The 19,297-nt window shown below is 57.2% G+C and overlaps 1 protein-coding gene across 12 annotated transcripts in view; it reads right to left on the bottom strand.

Moving 5' to 3' along the window:
• HSPG2 (heparan sulfate proteoglycan 2) overlaps positions 1-19,297 on the bottom strand; it is a 99,240-nt gene that overhangs the window by 27,190 nt on the left and 52,753 nt on the right. For 4 of the 12 annotated variants that reach the window (XM_086715965.1, XM_086715969.1, XM_086715963.1 and 1 more), the window contains 27 exons: positions 18,538-18,699; positions 18,248-18,424; positions 17,915-18,094; positions 17,703-17,823; positions 16,966-17,075; positions 16,676-16,789; positions 16,465-16,592; positions 16,026-16,112; positions 15,529-15,578; positions 15,111-15,205; positions 14,650-14,790; positions 14,062-14,253; positions 12,958-12,996; positions 12,329-12,430; positions 11,564-11,803; positions 10,798-10,881; positions 8,790-8,882; positions 8,370-8,450; positions 7,932-8,162; positions 5,404-5,517; positions 4,717-4,844; positions 4,523-4,609; positions 3,493-3,551; positions 3,139-3,306; positions 2,877-2,987; positions 864-964; positions 580-760 (listed from right to left, as the gene is read on the bottom strand). In XM_086715965.1, the coding sequence (XP_086572091.1) occupies positions 580-760; positions 864-964; positions 2,877-2,987; positions 3,139-3,306; positions 3,493-3,551; positions 4,523-4,609; positions 4,717-4,844; positions 5,404-5,517; positions 7,932-8,162; positions 8,370-8,450; positions 8,790-8,882; positions 10,798-10,881; positions 11,564-11,803; positions 12,329-12,430; positions 12,958-12,996; positions 14,062-14,253; positions 14,650-14,790; positions 15,111-15,205; positions 15,529-15,578; positions 16,026-16,112; positions 16,465-16,592; positions 16,676-16,789; positions 16,966-17,075; positions 17,703-17,823; positions 17,915-18,094; positions 18,248-18,424; positions 18,538-18,699 (3,376 nt within the window). The remainder of the gene's footprint in view (positions 1-579; positions 761-863; positions 965-2,876; positions 2,988-3,138; positions 3,307-3,492; positions 3,552-4,522; positions 4,610-4,716; positions 4,845-5,403; positions 5,518-7,931; positions 8,163-8,369; positions 8,451-8,789; positions 8,883-10,797; positions 10,882-11,563; positions 11,804-12,328; positions 12,431-12,957; positions 12,997-14,061; positions 14,254-14,649; positions 14,791-15,110; positions 15,206-15,528; positions 15,579-16,025; positions 16,113-16,464; positions 16,593-16,675; positions 16,790-16,965; positions 17,076-17,702; positions 17,824-17,914; positions 18,095-18,247; positions 18,425-18,537; positions 18,700-19,297) is intronic. The other 8 variants (XM_086715966.1, XM_086715964.1, XM_086715971.1 and 5 more) reach the window with 6 other exon arrangements.

The raw sequence follows: 19,297 nt of genomic DNA on the forward strand, positions 1-19,297 counted from the left end.
TCCCCATGCTTATATTTTTTTTATTTTATTTTAACTTGTTTTATTTTTTTAAATTTACATCCGAGTTAGTTAGCATATAGTGCAACAATAATTTCAGGAGTAGATTCCTTAATGCCCCTTCCCCATTTACCCCATCCCTCCTCCCACAACCCCTCCAGCAACCCTCTGTTTGTTCTCTATATTTAAAAGTCTCTTCTGTTTTGTCTCCCTCCCTGTTTTTACATTATTTTTGTTTTCCTTCCCTTATGTTCATCTGTTTTGTCTCTTAAAGTCCTCATATGAGTGAAGTCCTAGGATTTTTGTCTTTCTCTGACTAATTTCACTTAGCACGATACCCTCCAGTTCCAGCCACGTAGGTGCAAATGGTGTTCCCATGCTTAGTGTCTCCCTATTAGAACACGTGGTGCAGGAGGGCAGAGCCCCTGTTTGTCCTCCCCCCCATCTCTTCAGAGTCTAGTCAGACCCAGGCACACAAACTGTTCACAAACTGTCAGCTGAATGAAGAAATGGTCGCCAGTCCCGGTGGGCACGGGGGAAGGCCGTGGGTGGGTGGGCCAGGTGTGGAAGTGAATGGTGTACCTTGCACGTGCAGTGTGGCTGTGCCCTGGTCCATGGCGAACATGTTGGAGCCCGTGCAGACGTAGGTGCCCGCGTCGCTCGGCTGTACGTTGCGAATGGTCAGGATGCCGTTGAAATCCATGGCTCGGGCTGGCAGTTTCCCATTGTGCAGGCGGGTCCAAACCAGGGTGTAAGCGGGAGACTGCAGGCGGGGTAAGGAGGGTGGGATGGCGGTCAGAGGCGAACTTCAGAGACACTAGAAGCCAGAGCCGCCCTCCCTGATGTCCACGCACGGCTCTGCCCACCTTGCTCTTGGCTGTGCAGATGAAGGTGACATCAGCCCCGGGGCGCACGCTCTGGCTCCGCTGCTCCTCCACGGTCACCGTGATGGGCTTGCTTGGAGCCTCTGTGGTGACAGGAGGCACCCCCTGAGCCAGGTGCTGGCCAGGCCCCATCTCCTGTAGCCACTTTCTCTCTCTCTCCATCGTCCTGTCTGGGTGTCACTTTCTTCCCAGGCTAGCTTAGATTCCACTGCGTGCCCTGGTGCCTCCCTCCCTCACGCTGGCTCAACCCCACGGCTTCTTCCCGCTGGCACCGAGAGCCACAGGCTGCAATCAAAGAGCATCACGCTGCCACGAGTCCACCTGGCGTCGATTCATGGTCACAGACCACGAAATTGCCCTTAACACTTTGCACTTCACTCCACTGGGCTTCTCTGTCTGGTTTGAGTCTCCATCCTCCCCAACAATTTCACACCTCCAGCCTCTCCACCCACCCGCACCCCACTTCCGTTTCCACAGCCGAGGGCTTCAGCTCACGCTTGCTGAAGAAATCGAGACTACCAGTCAGGACTTTGCCCATCTTCCCAAATCCACCCACCTGCCCTCCCTCCTTCCTGGTCCCACAGGACGAGACCCTTCCCCCCCAACCCATCACCGCAGCCCTGCCCTGCCCTGCCCCACCCCTCCCAAGGACTTCCTCCCAGGGCCATGCATTATCTTGCTACATCAGTCCCTCCTCTCCCTCTGCACAGATCATTCTACTCCACAGACAAATGTGTTCTAGAATTTTCTACCTTCAAAAACACCCCCTTGACCTTACACTCCCCCCAGCTATTGCTACACGTATTGGCCTTCCTTCAGAGCCAAGACTCTTTATTTATTTATTTTAAGGAGGCTCCGCATCCAACGTGGGGCTCGAACTCATGACCCTGAGATTAAGAGCCACGTGCTCTACCAGCTGAGCCAGGCAGCCACCCTAGAGCCAAGACTTTTGAAAGAGCTGTCTGTCCTTGCTGTCTACGCCTGGCCTTCCCCTCCATTCTTTGCCTCTCTCCAGTCTGGTTTCTACCCCTTCCCTCCACTGTATGGCTCTCATCAAAGATGATGACCTCCAAGGGTCCCTTCTCCGCCCGTATCTGACTGCCCCGGGGCATGTGGTGAGGCCAACCACTCCTTTCAGGAAGCCCCCTCCCCACATGACCCCCAACTCACCTGCTCTCCTGCTCTCCTCCTATCTCAATGGCTGTCCCCACTTAGTCCCTCGTGCTGTCTTCCCTCTTCACCTTGACATGTTCAAGCTGGAGCTACAGACTCGTGATGCCCCCTGACCTGTGTGCAGCAGGTGCTGCGGGTGCCCCGCCCGCATCCCCTTCCCCTGTCACTTCAGAGCCCGCCTGCCTGACTTCTGCCAGCCGCCGCATTTCTGTGCCTGAGTCCTTCTCGGGCCACCGGGGACTGCCGTGCCTGCCCCCAAGGTGGTATAAAACGCGGGGGCCCTGGTGATCCTAGAGCACAGGCCTCAATCAACTGGCCCTGGGATGGGGGACTCCGAGGTGCACATTTTACTCTGGAGTTTCCCAGAATTTCTTTGGCTGCGGTGAACAACTGTCCCCGGTGGGAATGTGCTCGGTAACACGCCCTCTATGGGATGTCTTCTCTTTCCTGCCTCACTTCGCTTCCTACAGAAACTGCTGGCATGAAAATCCTCATCCCAGACTCAGCTTCAGGGGTGGGGGTTCCCAATGAAAACACCCGCCTGCTGAGCCTGCTCATCTCGGTAAATGGCACCTCATTTGCCTGCCTGCTGGGGTCCAGACCCGTGGGCATTATTTTAGCTTTTCTTTCTCTCTCAGTGACCACAATCAAGTCCTGCCAATTTTGCCTCTACAACTAGCCTTGACCCCACTATCTCTCCATCTCCGCGGCCAGCACCCCCGTGCCCCACCACCCTCTCCAGCGGAGGGACGTGCCCACTGCCTGTGTCCACAGTCCAGCCCGGCACAGACGGGCTGGGGACGGAGTGGAGCAGGGACTCACCGGTGACCAGCAGCTCTGCCCGGCTGGTATTGGCGCGATGGAGATTACGACAGGTGCAGATGTAGACGCCAGCATCTGATGGCTGGACGCTAGGGAAGTGGAGCTCAGAGCCTGGTGGGAAGTGGACAGGAGCTCATCAGCGCAGATGCACCCCGTCTCCCACCCGGCCCTGCGTGTAAGGACAGGATCGCAGCAAACAGGCCTGTGATTCCCCTCCCTCTGGGGTGGCTCATGGGGCTGAGGGGCCGGGGGTCATGGGTACCTTGATGTCGCTGCTGGGTGCTGCTAGGCAAGGGACGCCCATCCTCACGAGACCAGTAAAAGTAGTGGGGTGGGCTCCCACTGACCTGGCACCACAGGGAATGGGAGCCACCTTGGGGTACTATGGTCCGAGCCGGATGCACCTGGACCACCAGTGGGGCTGCATCTGCTGGAGGAAGGACAGGAGAGGCCATTCAGGCAGGAGCTCCCAGCATGCAGCACTGTCTCAGGTATCTCTGTCTTCCCGAACCCTGGTGTGCCCCACCCTCAGCCCTGCCCCCCGGATGTAGTGACTCTCAAACTCCCTAGGCTCACTGCCTTCTCCATCACCCTGACCCGCCACGATCCCACTTACCTTGGGGCAGGCACCGGCCCCCCCGCACATTGGGGTTACCCACGTAGCCTGGGGCACATCTGTAAGGAGGAACAGACCAGCTCTGTCAGGCCCCAGGCCCCAGGGGACTCGGTGCCTCATGGTGGACTTGCGGAGCCAGAAGTCCAGCGGGGGTGGGCTCAGTGCGGGGTGAGGAGGCTCACAACTCTGGAAGGACTTTGGAGACCAAAGAGGCCTCAACACGGCCTCACTGAGCTAAGAACGGCGATGTTAGCAGATTGGACAACGGGGGTAATAAGGTCTTTAGTCTCCAGGGAAACATTCATTCAACAAGCATTTATTAAGCAACTACTACGCTAGCTTGTGGAATCGGGACAGTGAGCATGATGCAGCTCTCGCCCTTACAGACCTGGCTTGTCGGGAAACCAACGAGGAACTATGTAAACGAGAGAGACGCACATGAGGGGCACTAACCCAGGCCTGAGAGTCAAGAAGCTCCCCAGAGGACCGCACTACTGGCTTGTTATATTCCCTTGGAGCAGATTGGACTCCAGAGAACTCACCACTCTTCATAATTATGTGTTTGTATGATTACTTGCTGCCCCGTCTCCCATGACAGGTGGTAGACTCCCTAAGGGCTGAGACTGAATCTGTTTCGTTCACCCCTTTATCTCCAACACCTTGGCACACAGTAGGTGCTCAAGAAAAACATGCTGAATGAGTGAATGAAGCTGAGCTTTGAAGGCTAAACAGGAGTCAGCGAGAAAGGGGAGGTTTGAGGGTGAAGAACGTTCCATGTAGAGGGAACAGCGTGTGCAAAGACCAGAACATCAGGAAGTCAAGAGGTTAGGCCCAGCTATGGTAGATTCGGGTGTTAAAAGGGGAATGAGCTTGGGCTTGGCCCAAGGGCAACGGGGAATCTTGGAAGGGTTTTGGGCAGGGGAAAGATGTGATCCTGGCAGAGACCTTTTTGAGCAACACCCCCCCAGGACTCTCACCTAGGAGTCTACCATATGCCCCCTTCCTCCCCCCATCCTATTTGCAAACTTACTGCTCACAGTACTGGCCAGTGTAGCCAGGTTCACAGGCTGTGCATCGGTACCCGCCAGCTCCCAGGCTCTCACAGGTGCGGGAGAACCTGAGATGGGGGAAGCAGAGGTCAGGCCGGGGGACGCCCACCCTCCACCCGGTGCCCTCCACTCCCAAGTGGGAGTTCTTCCTTGGGCCCTGAACGGGGACACCCACATGTTCTCCGGGTTGGTCAGTGGGCAGGCGCAGGGCTGGCAGTCCTCAGGTGTCCCGGCAGTAGCATCTCCATAATAGCCAGGGGCACACAGCTCACAGAATTCCCCAGCGGCGTTGTGCTGGCAGTGCTGTGGGGCACAAGGATGTCAGCCACCCACCATTTGGCAAAATCTACCCCAAACCGTACAGTTTTGTAATCCCTTGAGCTGGAAATTCTGTATCTGTGAGCCTATCTTAAATAATTGTAGAAGGGGCGTCTGGGTGGCTCCGTTGGGTAAGCATCCGACTCTTGATTTCGGCTCAGGTCATGATCTCACGATTTGTAGGGTTCGAGACCTGAATGGGGCTCTGAGCTGGCTGTATGGAGTCTGCTGGGATTCTCTCTCTCCCTCGCTCTCTCTGTTCCTCCCCCACTGGCGTGCGCTCGCTCTCTCTCTCTCTCTCTCTCCAAATCAATAAACTTAATAAAAAGAGAAGGATGTTATTCTACCATTCTGGCCATCCCACAATGCTTACAGTGCCCACTGCTGGTTCAGGCACTTTGTCCCACAATCCGTGCCCTGCCACCTTGCCCCTGGACCTAGGCCCACCTTACCAAGCCCACCCCTCCCTGCCTCCCAGGCAGCCCCGGTGCCCCACCCAGGCCCGGAGAAATTGACCCCTGACCCTGCCCTGTTTGTGTCTTACCGAGCAGGCCCCGGTCTCCGGGTGGCACAGGTCTGAGTGGCCGTTGCATTCACACAGCTCACAGTGGCCGAGGTAGAGTCCACTGCCAGTGCGTGTATAGCCTGGGGCACAGTCCTGGGGAGAGAGGAGGGCTGGTTTCTATCTCTAAAGTGGTCCCATCTGGAGCCAATAGACCAGAACCTTCTCTCTCCAGCCTCTCTCCACAATCTAGACTCCCATTGGCTCTTGGTTGGGAAATCCCAGGCCCGGCCCTCCTCCCCAGCATCCTCTCTTGGAACCTTCCTCCCTGTCTTTGTGCTCAGTTTCTCAACACTGTGGAAGCTGGGACAGTGTCTGTCCCCATCCTGCCTGGCATCTCCAGCCACTCTGAATTTACTGAAATCATAGTTCACCCTTAATGGAGGAGAACGCTTTTCCATTTCCCATTTTCATTCCTGAAAATTCTTCTGGTAGGGTCTCTATTGAAAAACTGAACTCCTAGATGAAAAAACAAGGTTCAGGAGACCCAGATTTGGAATGAGCCCTTGGAGATCTTTACAACTACCTCACAGTCACTAAATAAAGTGAAAGAGGCAGGCATCTCACACACAATCGAGGATGTTTTTACACATTCTGAGTGAGTAATCATGGGTTTGGAAAACAAAGAGTTTCTATTCACTACCCCTCCTTTGAAACTTCTCCAGGCCCCTCCCGCCCCCCAACCATTTCAAAGGGATGTTTACAAATCTGTTTTTCTTCACTGCAGAAAGTGCGCACACAGGATTATTCTGCCCTCCCCAGGGCTTCTCCTTCAAAATGTGTTATTAAATTTGATAACTTCAAAGGAGGTGAAGTTCATATGTTTGGATTTGAAAGTCTGTGGCCATAGCAAAGGTGCACGAATGTAAAATTGCGGAGATGTGCACTTTGCACAGGGGAGTTCCTGCATCTGGGCGCTGGCTGTTCCCACACTTGACCTCCCTGCCGCCCACCAGGCATTGCAGCTCAGCCCCCTCCCCTTCCTTCATCCTCCCCCTTCCTCAGTTCCAAGTTCACTCGTCCAGTGTTGACTGGCGGCCTGCCAATGTGTCTGGAAACTCAGTGGTGGACAGTCAGCTCAGGCGCTGCCCTCAGGGAGTTCACGGTCTCCGGCCAAACCCTCCGGATGCTCTTGGGCTCTCTGCAACGGCCAGCCCTCCGTTCCACCCCCAGTGCCCTCCTTGTAAATAGGAGTCCCTGTCTCTCCCCGACCTGTCTCATTCACCAGGGCAGAGAGGACTTTTCCTGATGCCCAGCGCAGACCATAGCACTCCCTTCACGGCTTGGCATTCCCTACTGAGCGGAACCTCATTCCAGGCCTAAGGAAGTAGCCCCTGCCCCCTCAGCTTTCCGGGGTGACCCTTCTGCATCATGGACTATTTCCCCATACAGTCCTCCTTGTGAGCTGCCCAGAATCCTACCCTGCTCCACACTGTTTACCTCTCCGAGGCATTTCTATGTTCTGCTTTGGCCCAGAAAAATACGTGTATCCGTATTGCCTCCCTGTCTCTAGGGGGCACCCTGGGAGCACGAGCTGGGTCTTAGTCTTGGGAGACCATAGTTGTATCCCCTTGGGAAAGCCACTTAGCCTTCAGAGCCTCTATTAAAAAAAAATCTGTTAGGGGTGCCTGGGTGGCTCAGTCGGTTAAGCCTCCAACTTCGACTTTGGCTCAGGTTACGATCTCACAGTTCATGAGTTCGAGCCCCACATCAGGCTCTGTGCTGACAGCTCAGAGCCTGGAACCTGCTTCGGATTCTTTATCTCCCTCTCTCTCTGCCCCTCCCCTGCTCACACTTAGTGTCTCTCTCTCTCAAAAGTAAATAAATATTTTTTAAAAATCTGTTAAGAGGGGATAATTACACATCTTTCACGGGTGTTAGGAAGAATAGATCAGATACTGCATAGTACATTTAAGTTATGGCAGGGGCAACTGGGTAGCTCAGTTGGGCGTGCGACTCCTGATTTTGGCTCAGGTCATGATCTCACGCTTCATGAGTTCAAATCTGTGTAGGGCCCCAGGCCGGCAGTGTGGAGCCTGCTTGGGATTCTTTCTTTCCCTTTCTCTCTGACCCTCCCCCACGCGCTCTCTCTCTCTCTCTCTCTCTCAAAATAAACTTAAAAAAAAAAAAAAGAAAGTTGCTATTCAGATGCAAGAAAGGCTTTTAAAAAATTAAAGTTAGGGGCGCCTGGGTGGCGCAGTCGGTTAAGCGTCTGACTTCGGCCGGGTCACGATCTCGCGGTCCGGGAGTTCGAGCCCCGCGTCAGGCTCTGGGCTGATGGCTCAGAGCCTGGAGCCTGTTTCCGATTCTGTGTCTCCCTCTCTCTCTGTCCCTCCCCCGTTCATGCTCTGTCTCTCTCTGTCCCAAAAATAAATAAACGTTGAAAAAAAAAAATTAAAAAAAAAAAAAAATTAAAGTTATGGCAGTAATGACAGGCCACGGACATGGCAGCTGATCAGCTTGCTGACCAGCTGTACCAGAGCAGATGTGTCTGGGCTGGCCACACTCACCTGGCATGACAAGCCAACATAGCCCGGGGGACAGCGGCATTCCTCCACCTCCATGGCCCGGGGTCCCTCTGAGGGCCCAGGCTGGGCGACCTCCAGGCTGACGGAGCTGATGCTGGCTGCCCGTGGCATTGAGGAGAACGTGGCCCGGAGCAGGAGCTCATCCAGGTCGGCCAGCGCCATCAGGAGGTGCTCGCGCGTGGCCGGCTGCCCATCAGGCCGGCGCCAGAATTCCTGGGTGGGGGGACAACAGCAAGTGTGGGTGAGGGGTGTGAGGCCCCGTGTGCTAGTCCTGCAGCACCGCTACCCCATCCCCTGGCCTCCAGGCACTGGCCGAGGACTGTGAGGTGAGGATGGGGGATGGGCAGGGGAAGCACCGTCGAGGCCAGGCTCCAGAGCAGGGTGGGCAGTGGGGGAGGGTCAGACACAGTGTGATCTCACCTCTCGGAAAATGATCTCGAAGCTCTTCCTCTCTGGGCCCTGCGGCGCTGGCTGGGAGGCCACCAGCATGATGTTGTTGCCCTGGAGAGACACCGGCAGGATTGGGAGGGGAATCAAGGGGCCCTCGGGGACAGAGGAGTCCTCCACCAGTCCCGGCCTCTCTGTGACACCAGCCTCCAGTCTCTGATTGCCCAAGCTCATGTGCCCAAAGGAATCAGGTCCACGTTCACTGCCTCTTTCTCAGCAGCTGGGCCTCTGCCTGGCTAGTGTCTAACCTGACTGGGTGGGGGGCCATGGGCCTCGGGCCCCCAGCTCGTGCCAGGCCAGCTGAGCCCTGGGCCGATAGGACAAGGACACCGAGGGTGGCTGCTGGTTTCCACCCTCCCCTTCTGCCCGTCCAGCTGGAAGCCACGTGCTCACCGTGATCTGGACGTCAGGGTCAGAGAGCGGACTGCCATGCGCCCCCGCCGTGTAGGAGAGGGTATATCGCAGCTTCCCGCCATAGGCCGCCACCTGCAAAGAGGCAAGCCCTGCAGTCACAGCCCGACTCTGCCTTCCTCCACGGTGCGTGTGACCCTACCGGTGAGTGGGCGGAGCTTCTCAAGGCTTTTCTGTACCTGCGCTGTCCCCTCCGTTCAACCGGAGGCCAGTGCGCTTGGCCCCTGGTTGCCAAGGAGACAGGCACCTGTCAGTTCCTTTGCTGTCTTGGACCTGCCGGGGGTGACCCTGAGCAGCCTTGACAGCTCAGCAAACAAGCTTCAAGTCCCTTTCCCTTTGAAGAAATTTCCCAAAAAGTAGACAGGGGTACTGATGGTGATCATCACGAGCTTGCCCCAGAAGGTTTACAAGTTCCCGGCCGTGGGGGTAGGGCTGAGGGTGCGCCTTCAGAGGCCTTGTCCCTTGGGCAGGTGGTTTTTGTCTGCTTAGAATCCATTTCCCTGTTTTTTTTTTGCAAACTACGGCCCTGGTTTCCTTTAAAGGAAACTATGTCCTACATGCGGGCCACGTAGTTTGAGGACAGACGTGAACCAGGTCTGGTCAATGTGCATTTTCCACCATTCTCTTCCACTCTGTCGGGGATGGACACGTAAACCTGGCACTTCTGCTCCTTCCACGAACAGAGATACCCCCTTTACTAGTCAGATTGGAAGCCGGAGAATGATGCCAATGGAGATAAAAGTCCTAATGAGCCCCTGAACCCAGCCATGCCTGACACCAGCTTCCTCGGACTTTGTAGTTGTAGGAGCTGGCTGTACTCGGGTTTTCCATCGCTCACAACTGAGAGAGTCCTTAGGCTTCCTGCTGGGGGCTTTCACGTGGGCAGCCAAGGCCCCAGCTCTGTCCCAGGACTTTCCTTTCTCTCCTCTGCCACCACAGCAGATGTTCGGATCAATACCACACTGCATCAGGCCTAGCCCATCTGTTCATTTTTGTGTTCATTCAGTTGGTGAGCACTTATTCAATGCCTACTGACTACATGCTGAAATTGAGCTATACTGTCCTGAGGATGTTTTCCACAAGCTCAGGGTGAGGGAAGGAACTCTAAGGCATAACTGGATAACCATGAAACAACTTAGTTTCCTGCTTGCTTTGGATGCCAGCAGGTTCATCACTGCTTCCAGAACAAGCTGTAGGCGTGTGCAGCAGGGTGGCTCAGGGAGTCTGCTCAGGGAGCAGACTCTGAAGTCTAAGACTGGAGTTCAAGTCCAACTGTACTGGCGGGACAGCCCTGGACAAGGCACCTAACCTGAGTCTTACTTTCCTCTTATGGAAATAGCAATAAAAATAATATGTACCTTGAAGGGTAGCACAAAGATTAAGTAACAAAGGCTCTGTAAAATACTGCCCTGAGCAGAGTCTCCCCAGAGTGCACGGCCTCCTTGCCTGCCAGCTCCTCACACACCTGGCTGTGCTCTCGGCTTCGGCAGATCTTTCTTATCCCCATTCCCCCCAGATCATGCCAATTCCGTCCCAGCTGCCTCTCTGAATGCTATTTCATGGCATATTATGCATATTCTTAAGAGGCATTCTAAATAGTTTTTGGAACAAGACGGAGCTGACGTCAATCCTAACACTAATGCCAACGGTGATGATGACGTTGATGATGCTGGCGATGACAGGAACGACCAGGGCCAGGGTCGTCCTCTGCCCAGATACAACGCAGCACACAGGAAGTGCTAAAATAATGTTTCCTGAAGGAACGAATGCAGAGCCAAGAGCTAGGTGAGTGAGCTGGATATGGGGTAAAGCCTCCTGAGTGACACGGGTCCCTGCCAGGGCCTGTGGCCACTGATGGGACACCAGGCAAGTCCCTTCCCCTCTCCGGGCCTTGATCTACCTACCCATCTGTGTCATAAAGGACTTTGAAAAAGGGCTCTTGAATATTTTAGGTTTTGATGACACCTGTTAACCCCCAGCTCCTTGTTACCTTGTTCCCCAGGAAGGCTTGGGGCAGCTGCCAATAATAGAGGCTCCCAGGAAGTAGAGAGAAGCCTTCGTAGGAGAGAGAGAACTAGGACAGAAGGACAGGCGATGAGAGCTGCTGGGGGGTCGGGGGTGGGGGATCCAGAGCACAGCTACAGTCCCAGCGGGGACACATTTGCACGCATGCACACGCACACACACACGCAAACCCTGGAGGGAAGGCTGGGGTGGGGGCTGTGGAGGGATAGAAGCCCCTAGCCCAAAGCTCAAGTCCTAGCCCTGCTCTTGGGACAACTTGTGCCCCATCCCTGGATCCAGAGACCCCAACTGTTCTCACTGGGCGTGGTTGGGTTGGTGTCTCCTCACATCTGGTGTGTGCCTCTTGGGGACCCCACGATGACTTATGCAGCACACCAGAAAACATTTTGAAGTTTAGTAGGTATTTTAACATGTATTGGAAAATGTATTACCAGCACAAATGAGCTGCTGTGTGATAGACTTAAAGGGAACTTTGAGGGGCGCCTGGCTGGCTCAGTCGGCGGAGCGGGCAACTCTTGATCTCGGGCTTGTGGGTTCGAGCCCCACGTTGGGTGTAAAGATTACTTAAAAACGTCTAAAAATAATAATAAAATCAAGGGAAATTTGAAGTAAATCATAGCCCAGGTAGCGTGCAGAAATGGCAGAATTTGTGAAGTTGGTTCACAAACAGCTAAAGTCTGGAAAACATGGTGGTGGTGGTGGGGTCTCTTGGCAGGTGCCTTGGCACATACCTGAGAGCCTGCTGAGGAAGGCGCAGAAGCTGAAGAGGAGGAGGAAGAAGGGGAGGAGGAGGAGGAGGACGAGGAGGAGGAGGAGGAGGGGGAGGAGGAGGAGGAAGGGAGAGCTGCTTGTAGGGCAGCTGCAGGCTGGGGATGGAGCAAGAGCCCCGGGGCAGGTGGATGGGGGTGGGCAGCAAAGCTGGAAAGGAGCTGCCAGATCTCGGCATCCATCCGCCTCTGGGCCTCATCCACCTGGGGGACCGGGAGAGGGAGGACAGAGGAAAGGAGCAGAGAGGGACAGAAAAGACGCCGTGAGGCTCTGCCTCCCATCAGGCGGCAAGAGGCCCCACGAGCCACCTACTTCTGTGCTATCTGTTCACAAGTGCCTGACCTTCTGGCCCTCGCACCCGATGTCCTCTTGCTCCTCATGACCCTGGTGGGGCGATCCTGGGATGGGCCCAGATGACTATGGGCAGAAGCCCATACAGAAGACACCTCTCTGTCGAGCTCAGGTCCCCGGGGCACTTGTGGTAGGGGAGGCCGTTCCCTGGGCCTCACTTAACCATGCATGCCCATGGTGCGAGCCCAAGCCATTGATGGCTCTGGAATGTTTCCCATGGGCAACACTGGAGTAGACTGGGTGTTAGGCTGGGGCCTAGCTTGGGGGAAAATGGCCCAGGAAGGCCAGGGCCTCAGTTCAAGGCTCTTGCTTGAACTATACTCTCTGCTCTGCGTGGGGCCCCAGATACAGCCTGTCCCAGCCAAGTGCTGAGTTACCTCCGATAGCCGCTGTGCCCGGCCCCTGCCCTCTGGGGGCCCCATGGTCCTCTCAGCTGTCACAGCTGCCCTCAACTGCTCCTCTGAGAGGGACGTGCGGTTCTGATGGGTGGAGGGCAGAGCCCAGCTCAGACCTCCCAGGGCCCCAGCATTGGAGCCCTGGGGAGTGTCCTCTCCCCGTGGATATGGTGGCCAGAAAGGCCCATGCTGACTGGGGAGGAAGATGCATACTCCGCCCTCCAGGCTGGCACCTGGGGGTTAGCGCCAGGCTGCTGAAGGGGCATACGCACACAGAGGGTTAGTGGAGGTTGCTCGGAAGGCAGTGCTAGGGTAACCCGGTGGGCTGGGTATAGTCATGTGGTTTAGCATCAAGTTAGTTTCCCTGCCACCTCGGCCACCATTCTGGCCACAGACAGCAGGCAGCAGGACCAGACCACAGAGCAGATGGGGCACAGGTCGTCCCAGCTCCAATTCCTGGTACTGCAGGGCGGGGCCATTGGGCACCTGCCGGGGTTCATGCGGACCACATTTCCTCGGGCACTGGGCATTTCCCCATGCGGGACTGACGGCATCGGAAAACACCACGGCTGCGTCACATCCATGTCACACCACTCAGATCATGGGCCTACCTGGTGAGCCCGGCGCATCCGTGCAAAATACGCCTCCCTCTGTGGGGCGCCAGGAAACGCCAAAAGAGGGAGTAGAGAGAGAAGTCTGAGAACTGTGGGCCAGGGCAGTAGGGAGGAAGACAGGGAAGCCAGGAGTGGACGAAGCGGAACCCAGAGAAGGGGGAAGGGACCGGAAGGTGAAGGTCAGCCTTGGGAGGAGCCTGGGATACTTGGGTCTGTCCAAGGAAGAAGGACATGGCAGCTTGGGCACTCCCCCTTCTGTGTCCCTGACCTCCCTGAGATCCTGCGTGAGGGGACACACCTGCTCGCTCACTGACCTCGGCCAGCAGGGGACTCCTGTACCAAGACCATCTTTCCTTGGGTGTCATTAGATGGCACTGACTCCTCGAGGAACACGTCTGGGCAGGCTGCTCTGCAGTCCGCCCCTAAGACCCTGCACCCCACGCCACCACTATCAGCATGACCATCACCACCCCAGCAAACCACGGCTCATCTCTGACCAGTGTAGGATTCAAGGGAAGCCTCTGACCCGGGGCTGAATGCCAGCACTGCCACCTTCTGGGTGTCATCTCTGTTCCCTCGAAGGAAACGGAGCAGTACTGGCGATTTATGACACATACAAGTGCTTGGAACAGTGCCCAGCACGGCGCGAGCTCCGTAAACGTGACTTACATTCAGAGTTAGTCTCATGCCTGACACCGAGCACAGAGCACCGCACAGATGAGGGAACTCTGAATAAGCAAAGGGATGACACTGAAACTGTCACATCTGTCCTTGAGTTTCTAGAGCCTCGCCTAGGACCTATTTGTTGCATGAAAGCTGAAAACCACTAACAGGAGAGTGCTTATGTGCCAGGCACGACTTCTCATCCTGCCAGCCAGCCTGGGGCTGAAGTTTATCAAAAGGCAGTCATCTGGGAAATGGCAGAACTGGGCTCAGGCCGAGGCCTGTCTGACCCCAAAGGCTGCACGCTTAACCGCGGAGCGGCTGACGCCTGCCCTGAGGCCACCTTGTGTCTGAGCCCCACTGGCCCCAGGGCTCCGCAGGGGCTGGCTCAGAACCGGTGACTAGGGAGGGCCTGCCAGCCGTCCCTGCACATCACACCTTGTCTCCCTGGTACGCCTCCGGAAGCTGCCAGTAGAAGGACTCATGGCCAAGCTGGGCGAAGGTGCCGAAAGAGAGCTGGGCACCCTCAGGCACGGGCTCCACGGTGAAGCCTCCTGTCAGGCGGCTGTTCCGTTGCGGGTTCACCAGGGCAAAGCCTTGGAAGTCCCCAGGGGCAAAGCGGGTGGCGATCTGGCAGCAGAAAGAAGACAGGATGTCAGCTTGGGCGGGGGCTGGGCGGGGGGGGGGGGGGCAGGCACCTCGGTTGGGGAGGGGTGTGGGAAGGCATTTGGGTGGGTTATGGGGGGTTTCTGAGAGCAGGACTAGGACAGAAGCAGCGGCGGGGGTGGGGGGAGCAGGAAGGACACTTGGGAAAGGAAAGGGGTGCTGGGCTCAGTGCTGACACAGGCGATAATGGGGCCAGGGGGAGGGTGTTAGGGTAGGGGCGAGGGTTGCTCGCATCTGTGCTTCTATGGGCAATAACCAGGGCACGGGGGTGGGTGTCCTCACAGGCAGAGGGGACGCCGCCGGGCTGGGTTCCTGACTTGCCCCAGTGATGACTCAGAGGGGCTGTGCCCGGGCACTTACCAGGTGGCGGCTGTAGGAGGAGCTGGCACACTGCTGGGTGACACCCATGCAGAAGCAAGGCACGCAGCCGTCGGGGTTGCTGGCGCTCAGGTAGAAGTGGTGGGGCCGGCAGTGACTGCAGGTGAGGCCTTCCACCTGGGCCTGGGAGGACAGATGGAAGGGAGGGTGTGGGGAGACTGGGGGGGGGGGGGTCTCCTGTACCTCCAGCAGCCTTTGAGGCCGGCCTCCCAGCCACTTCTGGCAGTCCCGGGGAAGATCCCACAGCCCCCATGCCGAGGCCCGGCTCCCATCGGGTGCTGCCTGATCTCCCACCAGGCTCTGGGCAGCGGGGCAGAGGCGGTCCCTCAGGGGAAGGGTGGTGGGGGCTCGGGGACAGCCCCAAGGGTACAGTGAGAGGGAATGCCAGGCAACAAGTACGGCCGTGATGTCGGGCCTCACAGAGAGCAGGGGTTGGGACTGACCTTGCAATAGCACTGGCCAGCAGCGTCACACTGGCTACCGATGCTGCCCTTGGGGTCACAGCCACAGCCGATCGGCTCTGGCAGTTGGCCGTCTCCTGAGATGGAGGGAAGCCGCAGCTGGAGGCCCAAACCCGCCTCCACGTGCCCTCACTTCCCACCCTCTGGCCATCTCACTCACCACCAAGAGAGGGAGAGAGTGTTAATTTCTGAACACCCACCATATGTAGGCATCATAGGCATTTATACCAGCCCTCTGGAGTGGGTGGGCTTTTTACTATGCCCATTTTACAGATCAAGAAGCTGAGGCTCAGAAAAAGTCACTTGCCGCAAGTCGAAGGAGAACAAAGGCTCTGTCCTAGCTCCACCCCTGGGGGAGACAGGGTAGCCCGACCCCAAAGGCCTCCCCAACCCTACTCACTTTGGCACGGCTGGCCCTGGCTGGGGTTGCCATGGTAACCTGGGGCACACCTAGGGAGAAAGCATTAGAGGAAGGGAGGGCAGAACCACAGAATCCTGGAGAGCCTGCCGTGAGCCCAGGACTGTGCCGGGGGCCCTGCGTTGGACTCAGAGTGGAACCAGACCTCATGGTGTTGGAAGGAATGAGCCTAACTCACCCATTTTACAGACAGGGAAACAGGTGGGACAAGAAGAGCAGGGACATGCCCTAGGCCACAGAGCCAGTGAGTGAGCATCATCAGGCCTTGAACCCAGGACCTTTAGCAAGAACGAGGGGCTTTCTGGGAAGTCGCTGGCCTGGCTGGGGTAGGGGGTTCTGGCGGTTGGAGGTGAACCGCAGGCCTAGATCACACAGGGAGGAGAGCTGGTGGTCTCCCGGGGGCCTGTGTGAGGGGACAGCGGGAGGCTTCTGGGGCAGCCCTCCTGCACCGTCCCCCTCCTGCCCACCACCCGCCTCACCTCTCACAGTGACGCCCGCTGTGGCCTGGGGAGCACGCATCACAGGTGGGGTGGCCGTCCGTGTCCAGAAAGCAAGTATGGGTAGCCCTGACGGTGTGGGGGGCAAACAGTTAGGTCAGCAGCCCTTCCTTGAGGACCAGGGCAGCAGGGAGAGGAAGAGTGGGCGTGTGAACCATGTGCCAGGCACCGCGCTAAGGGTTCTCAGCCACCTCTCACACGAGTGGTCAAGGTGGGGTGTATCGTTGTATTATCCCCATCTCACAGACAGGGAAGCTGAGGCCCAGGAAGGGAAACGTCGCTTATACAAAGTGACACACTGAGGAAGCGGCAAGGCCAGGATCTAACCGCTGCCTCTCAGGAGGGCCCGGGAGGAAGGGAGTCCGGAAGGGGGCAATGGACATTTCAGGAAAGGGCAGGTACAGGCAGGAAATGGACGCACTGGCCACCAGCGGGGGCTCCATAGCATGGGCACGGCTGGCAGTCCTGTGGCGTCCCCCGCTGGGCGTCCCCATAGTATCCTGGTTGGCACCGTTCGCACTGAGAGCCCTCCGTGTGGTGTTGGCAGCCCTGGAGAGGCAAAGCGTGGGCTGAGGCTGAGCCCCTGGAGGCCGCAGACCCCTGGGGTAGGTAGGAAGGAGGGCGGGACTCACCTGGCAGGCACCCGTTTCGGGCTCACAGATCTCCGAGTGGCCGTGGCAGCTGCAACGTTCACAGGTGCCCAGGTAGAGTCCGCTGGGCATGCGTGTGTAGCCCGTGTCACAGTCCTGGGGGCAAGAAGACGGCAGTGGGAGGGGAGTCCTCGGCACCACCCATTCAGGGCAGTGCCCACTGAGTGGTGGTGGGGCTGGGAGGGGGGGGGGGTCTGGAGAGGAAGGGAGAGCTAAAGGAGGAGGAGCCAGGAAGCACCAAGGAGGACAAGGAGGTGGAGCCTGGCACTCACCTGGCAGGATGGGCCGCGGTACCCGGGTGGGCAGGTACACTGTTCTACTTCCAGCGCGGGGTCCTGGCCGGTGTCCTCAGGCACAGCCACGTCCATGCTGATACCAGAGACTCTGGAAATGACAAGACCCGCTATAAATGAGCACACATCCTGTGCCAGGCATGCCCGGAGTCCCGAGTGGGATCATGTCGATTACAACCCTCCCAACAGCCCTGCTGCTGATGTTGTTGGGGCCCCGTCTGGATCCCCAGCTGGGTGTCCATCCCCCAGCTGGTGCAAGAGCTGTGGCGGATGGCTTCTACCTGCAACCTTCTCCAGAGAATGAGCCTTCCTTTCCTGGATCGAACATACCACCCTGCTCCCCCAGGGTGACCAATGATAGGTGGACCTAGGGTACAAAAGCCCCTTTGCCTCAAAGCAGAATGGCTCTGCAGAGCTCCCGGCAGGGTGAGGCTGAGGCTAGTTTTCATCTGAAACCACTTCCTGGCCTGGCCGCTTCCTTTCCTTCGTCTGTCTGCCCTCCCCTCTGCCTCCCTCCCAGGTTTTCACTGTGAATCGTGTGCACTCCAATCTCCATCTCAGGTTTGGCTTCTAAGGAATCCAACCTGAGAACAAGCCCCATGAGAGAGTCGCTGTTATAATTTCCATTTTACAGATGGGGAAACTGAGGCACAAAAGGCCACCCAACCTGTATGTGGTAGAGCTGGCCCCTCTGTCCTCCAGCCCTGGCCCCACACACCTGCTCTCAGCTGGCCGCTGGCTGAAGGACGCCTGGATCAGGAGGGTGTCGATGCCCGCCAGGGCCATGAGCAGGTGTTCCCGTGTGGCTGGCTGCCCATCAGGCCGTTGCCACGCTTGCTGCCAAGGAAAGCACACGTGTGCTGCAAGCCCTGACATCTCGGGGTATCGACGCCCCTCCCCACGCAAGGCTTCAGGGAGTGCTGCTCACCTCCCGGAAGGGCACCGTGAAGGTGCTGGGCTGGCCGGGGCTGGGCTGCTGGGAAGTGTGATGCTCTAAGACGATGCCATTGCCCTGCAATACAACCATCGGCTGCCCGTGCAGAGGTGCGGAGCCAGGCTGGGGCTGCTGGGTCACCGTGAAGCGCAACTCTCCCCCATAGGAGGTCACCTGGGACACAAGGGGGACAGGTGCTCAGCCGAGGCTCCACAGTCCTGACATGCCACTGCTCCAGCCGCGTCTCCCACCTTTCCTCCAAGGGCACCAGGACATTCTTGTTTCCAAGCCTGGAATTCCTTTTCTCTTCCTCCCCCCGCTGCCCACCTTGTCCCCGCGAAAGCGCGAGGGGAGGCTCCAGAAGTAGGGTCCGGAGAGGAGGTTGTGGAAGGAGGAGAAGACCAGTTCTCCGGATGTGGGTGATGAGATGCCCTCGCTGGTGGTGTGGGTGCCTGCGGCGTTGGTCAGGCTGAACTGAGTGGGCTCCTCGGAAGCCCCACGCACCTGGGAGGGGGAGAAGAGGCCGGAACGGGGGCTGAGGTCTGGGACCGGCACGTGGCCCACCCTGGACTCAGCGGACCCACCGGTCTCCCTGCCCAGCCACCCTGCGTAGGTACCTGGGCGCGTCTCCAGGAGGAGCTGGTGCACTGGCGACTGACGCCCATGCAGAAGCACTTGAGGCAGCCGTCAGGGTTGCGGGCACTCAGGTGGAAAGAGCCGGCGACACACTCATTGCACAGACGCCCCACCACGTTGTTCTGCAGGCACAGAGCTGGGAGCTGCAGGATGGCCCACGGGAGGGGCTGCCTGGAGCTTCCAGCCTAATCTGCCCACATTCTAAAGGGGACCCGAGGCCGGGAGAGCCATGGAAAGAGCACAGGTAAGCAGGGTTGCCACCATGTGAACCATGATTCTCAATTAATGGGAGCGTATGCAACCAATCTTTCTTCCCTTTTCTTTTTGGGTGCTAGGGGGCTCACAAATACATTTAGGTTTGAAATACAGCAACCTGGTTAAAACTGTCACTGCTGCTCTTTATGGAGTGTTTCATCCACTGTGCTAGTTCCTGTACAACCATCACCTCATTTAATCCTTCTAAGTACTTTGAGAAGTATGTGATACCTCCATGCTTCACACGAGGAAACGGAGGCTCAGAAACGGGAAATGATCTACGCAAGGTCACTCAGCTTGCTAATCTCCTCTGGGACTTAAGATCAGGAGTGCTTAACTCCAAAGTCTGTCCAGCTCTTCTTTCCATTGACACTCGATTCTCCCGGTCTTAATGCAAATAATGTCCCTCCTCTGAGCCTCCATTTGCTCATCTGTAAATTGGGGATGCTAATACCCCTATCGTCATGTCAGTGTGAGAATGCAAAA

The sequence above is a fragment of the Puma concolor genome, chromosome C1 (assembly GCF_028749965.1).
Source record: "Puma concolor isolate L17-30 chromosome C1, mPumCon1.1.hap2, whole genome shotgun sequence".
In the NCBI taxonomy this organism is placed as follows: Eukaryota; Metazoa; Chordata; class Mammalia; order Carnivora; family Felidae; genus Puma; species Puma concolor.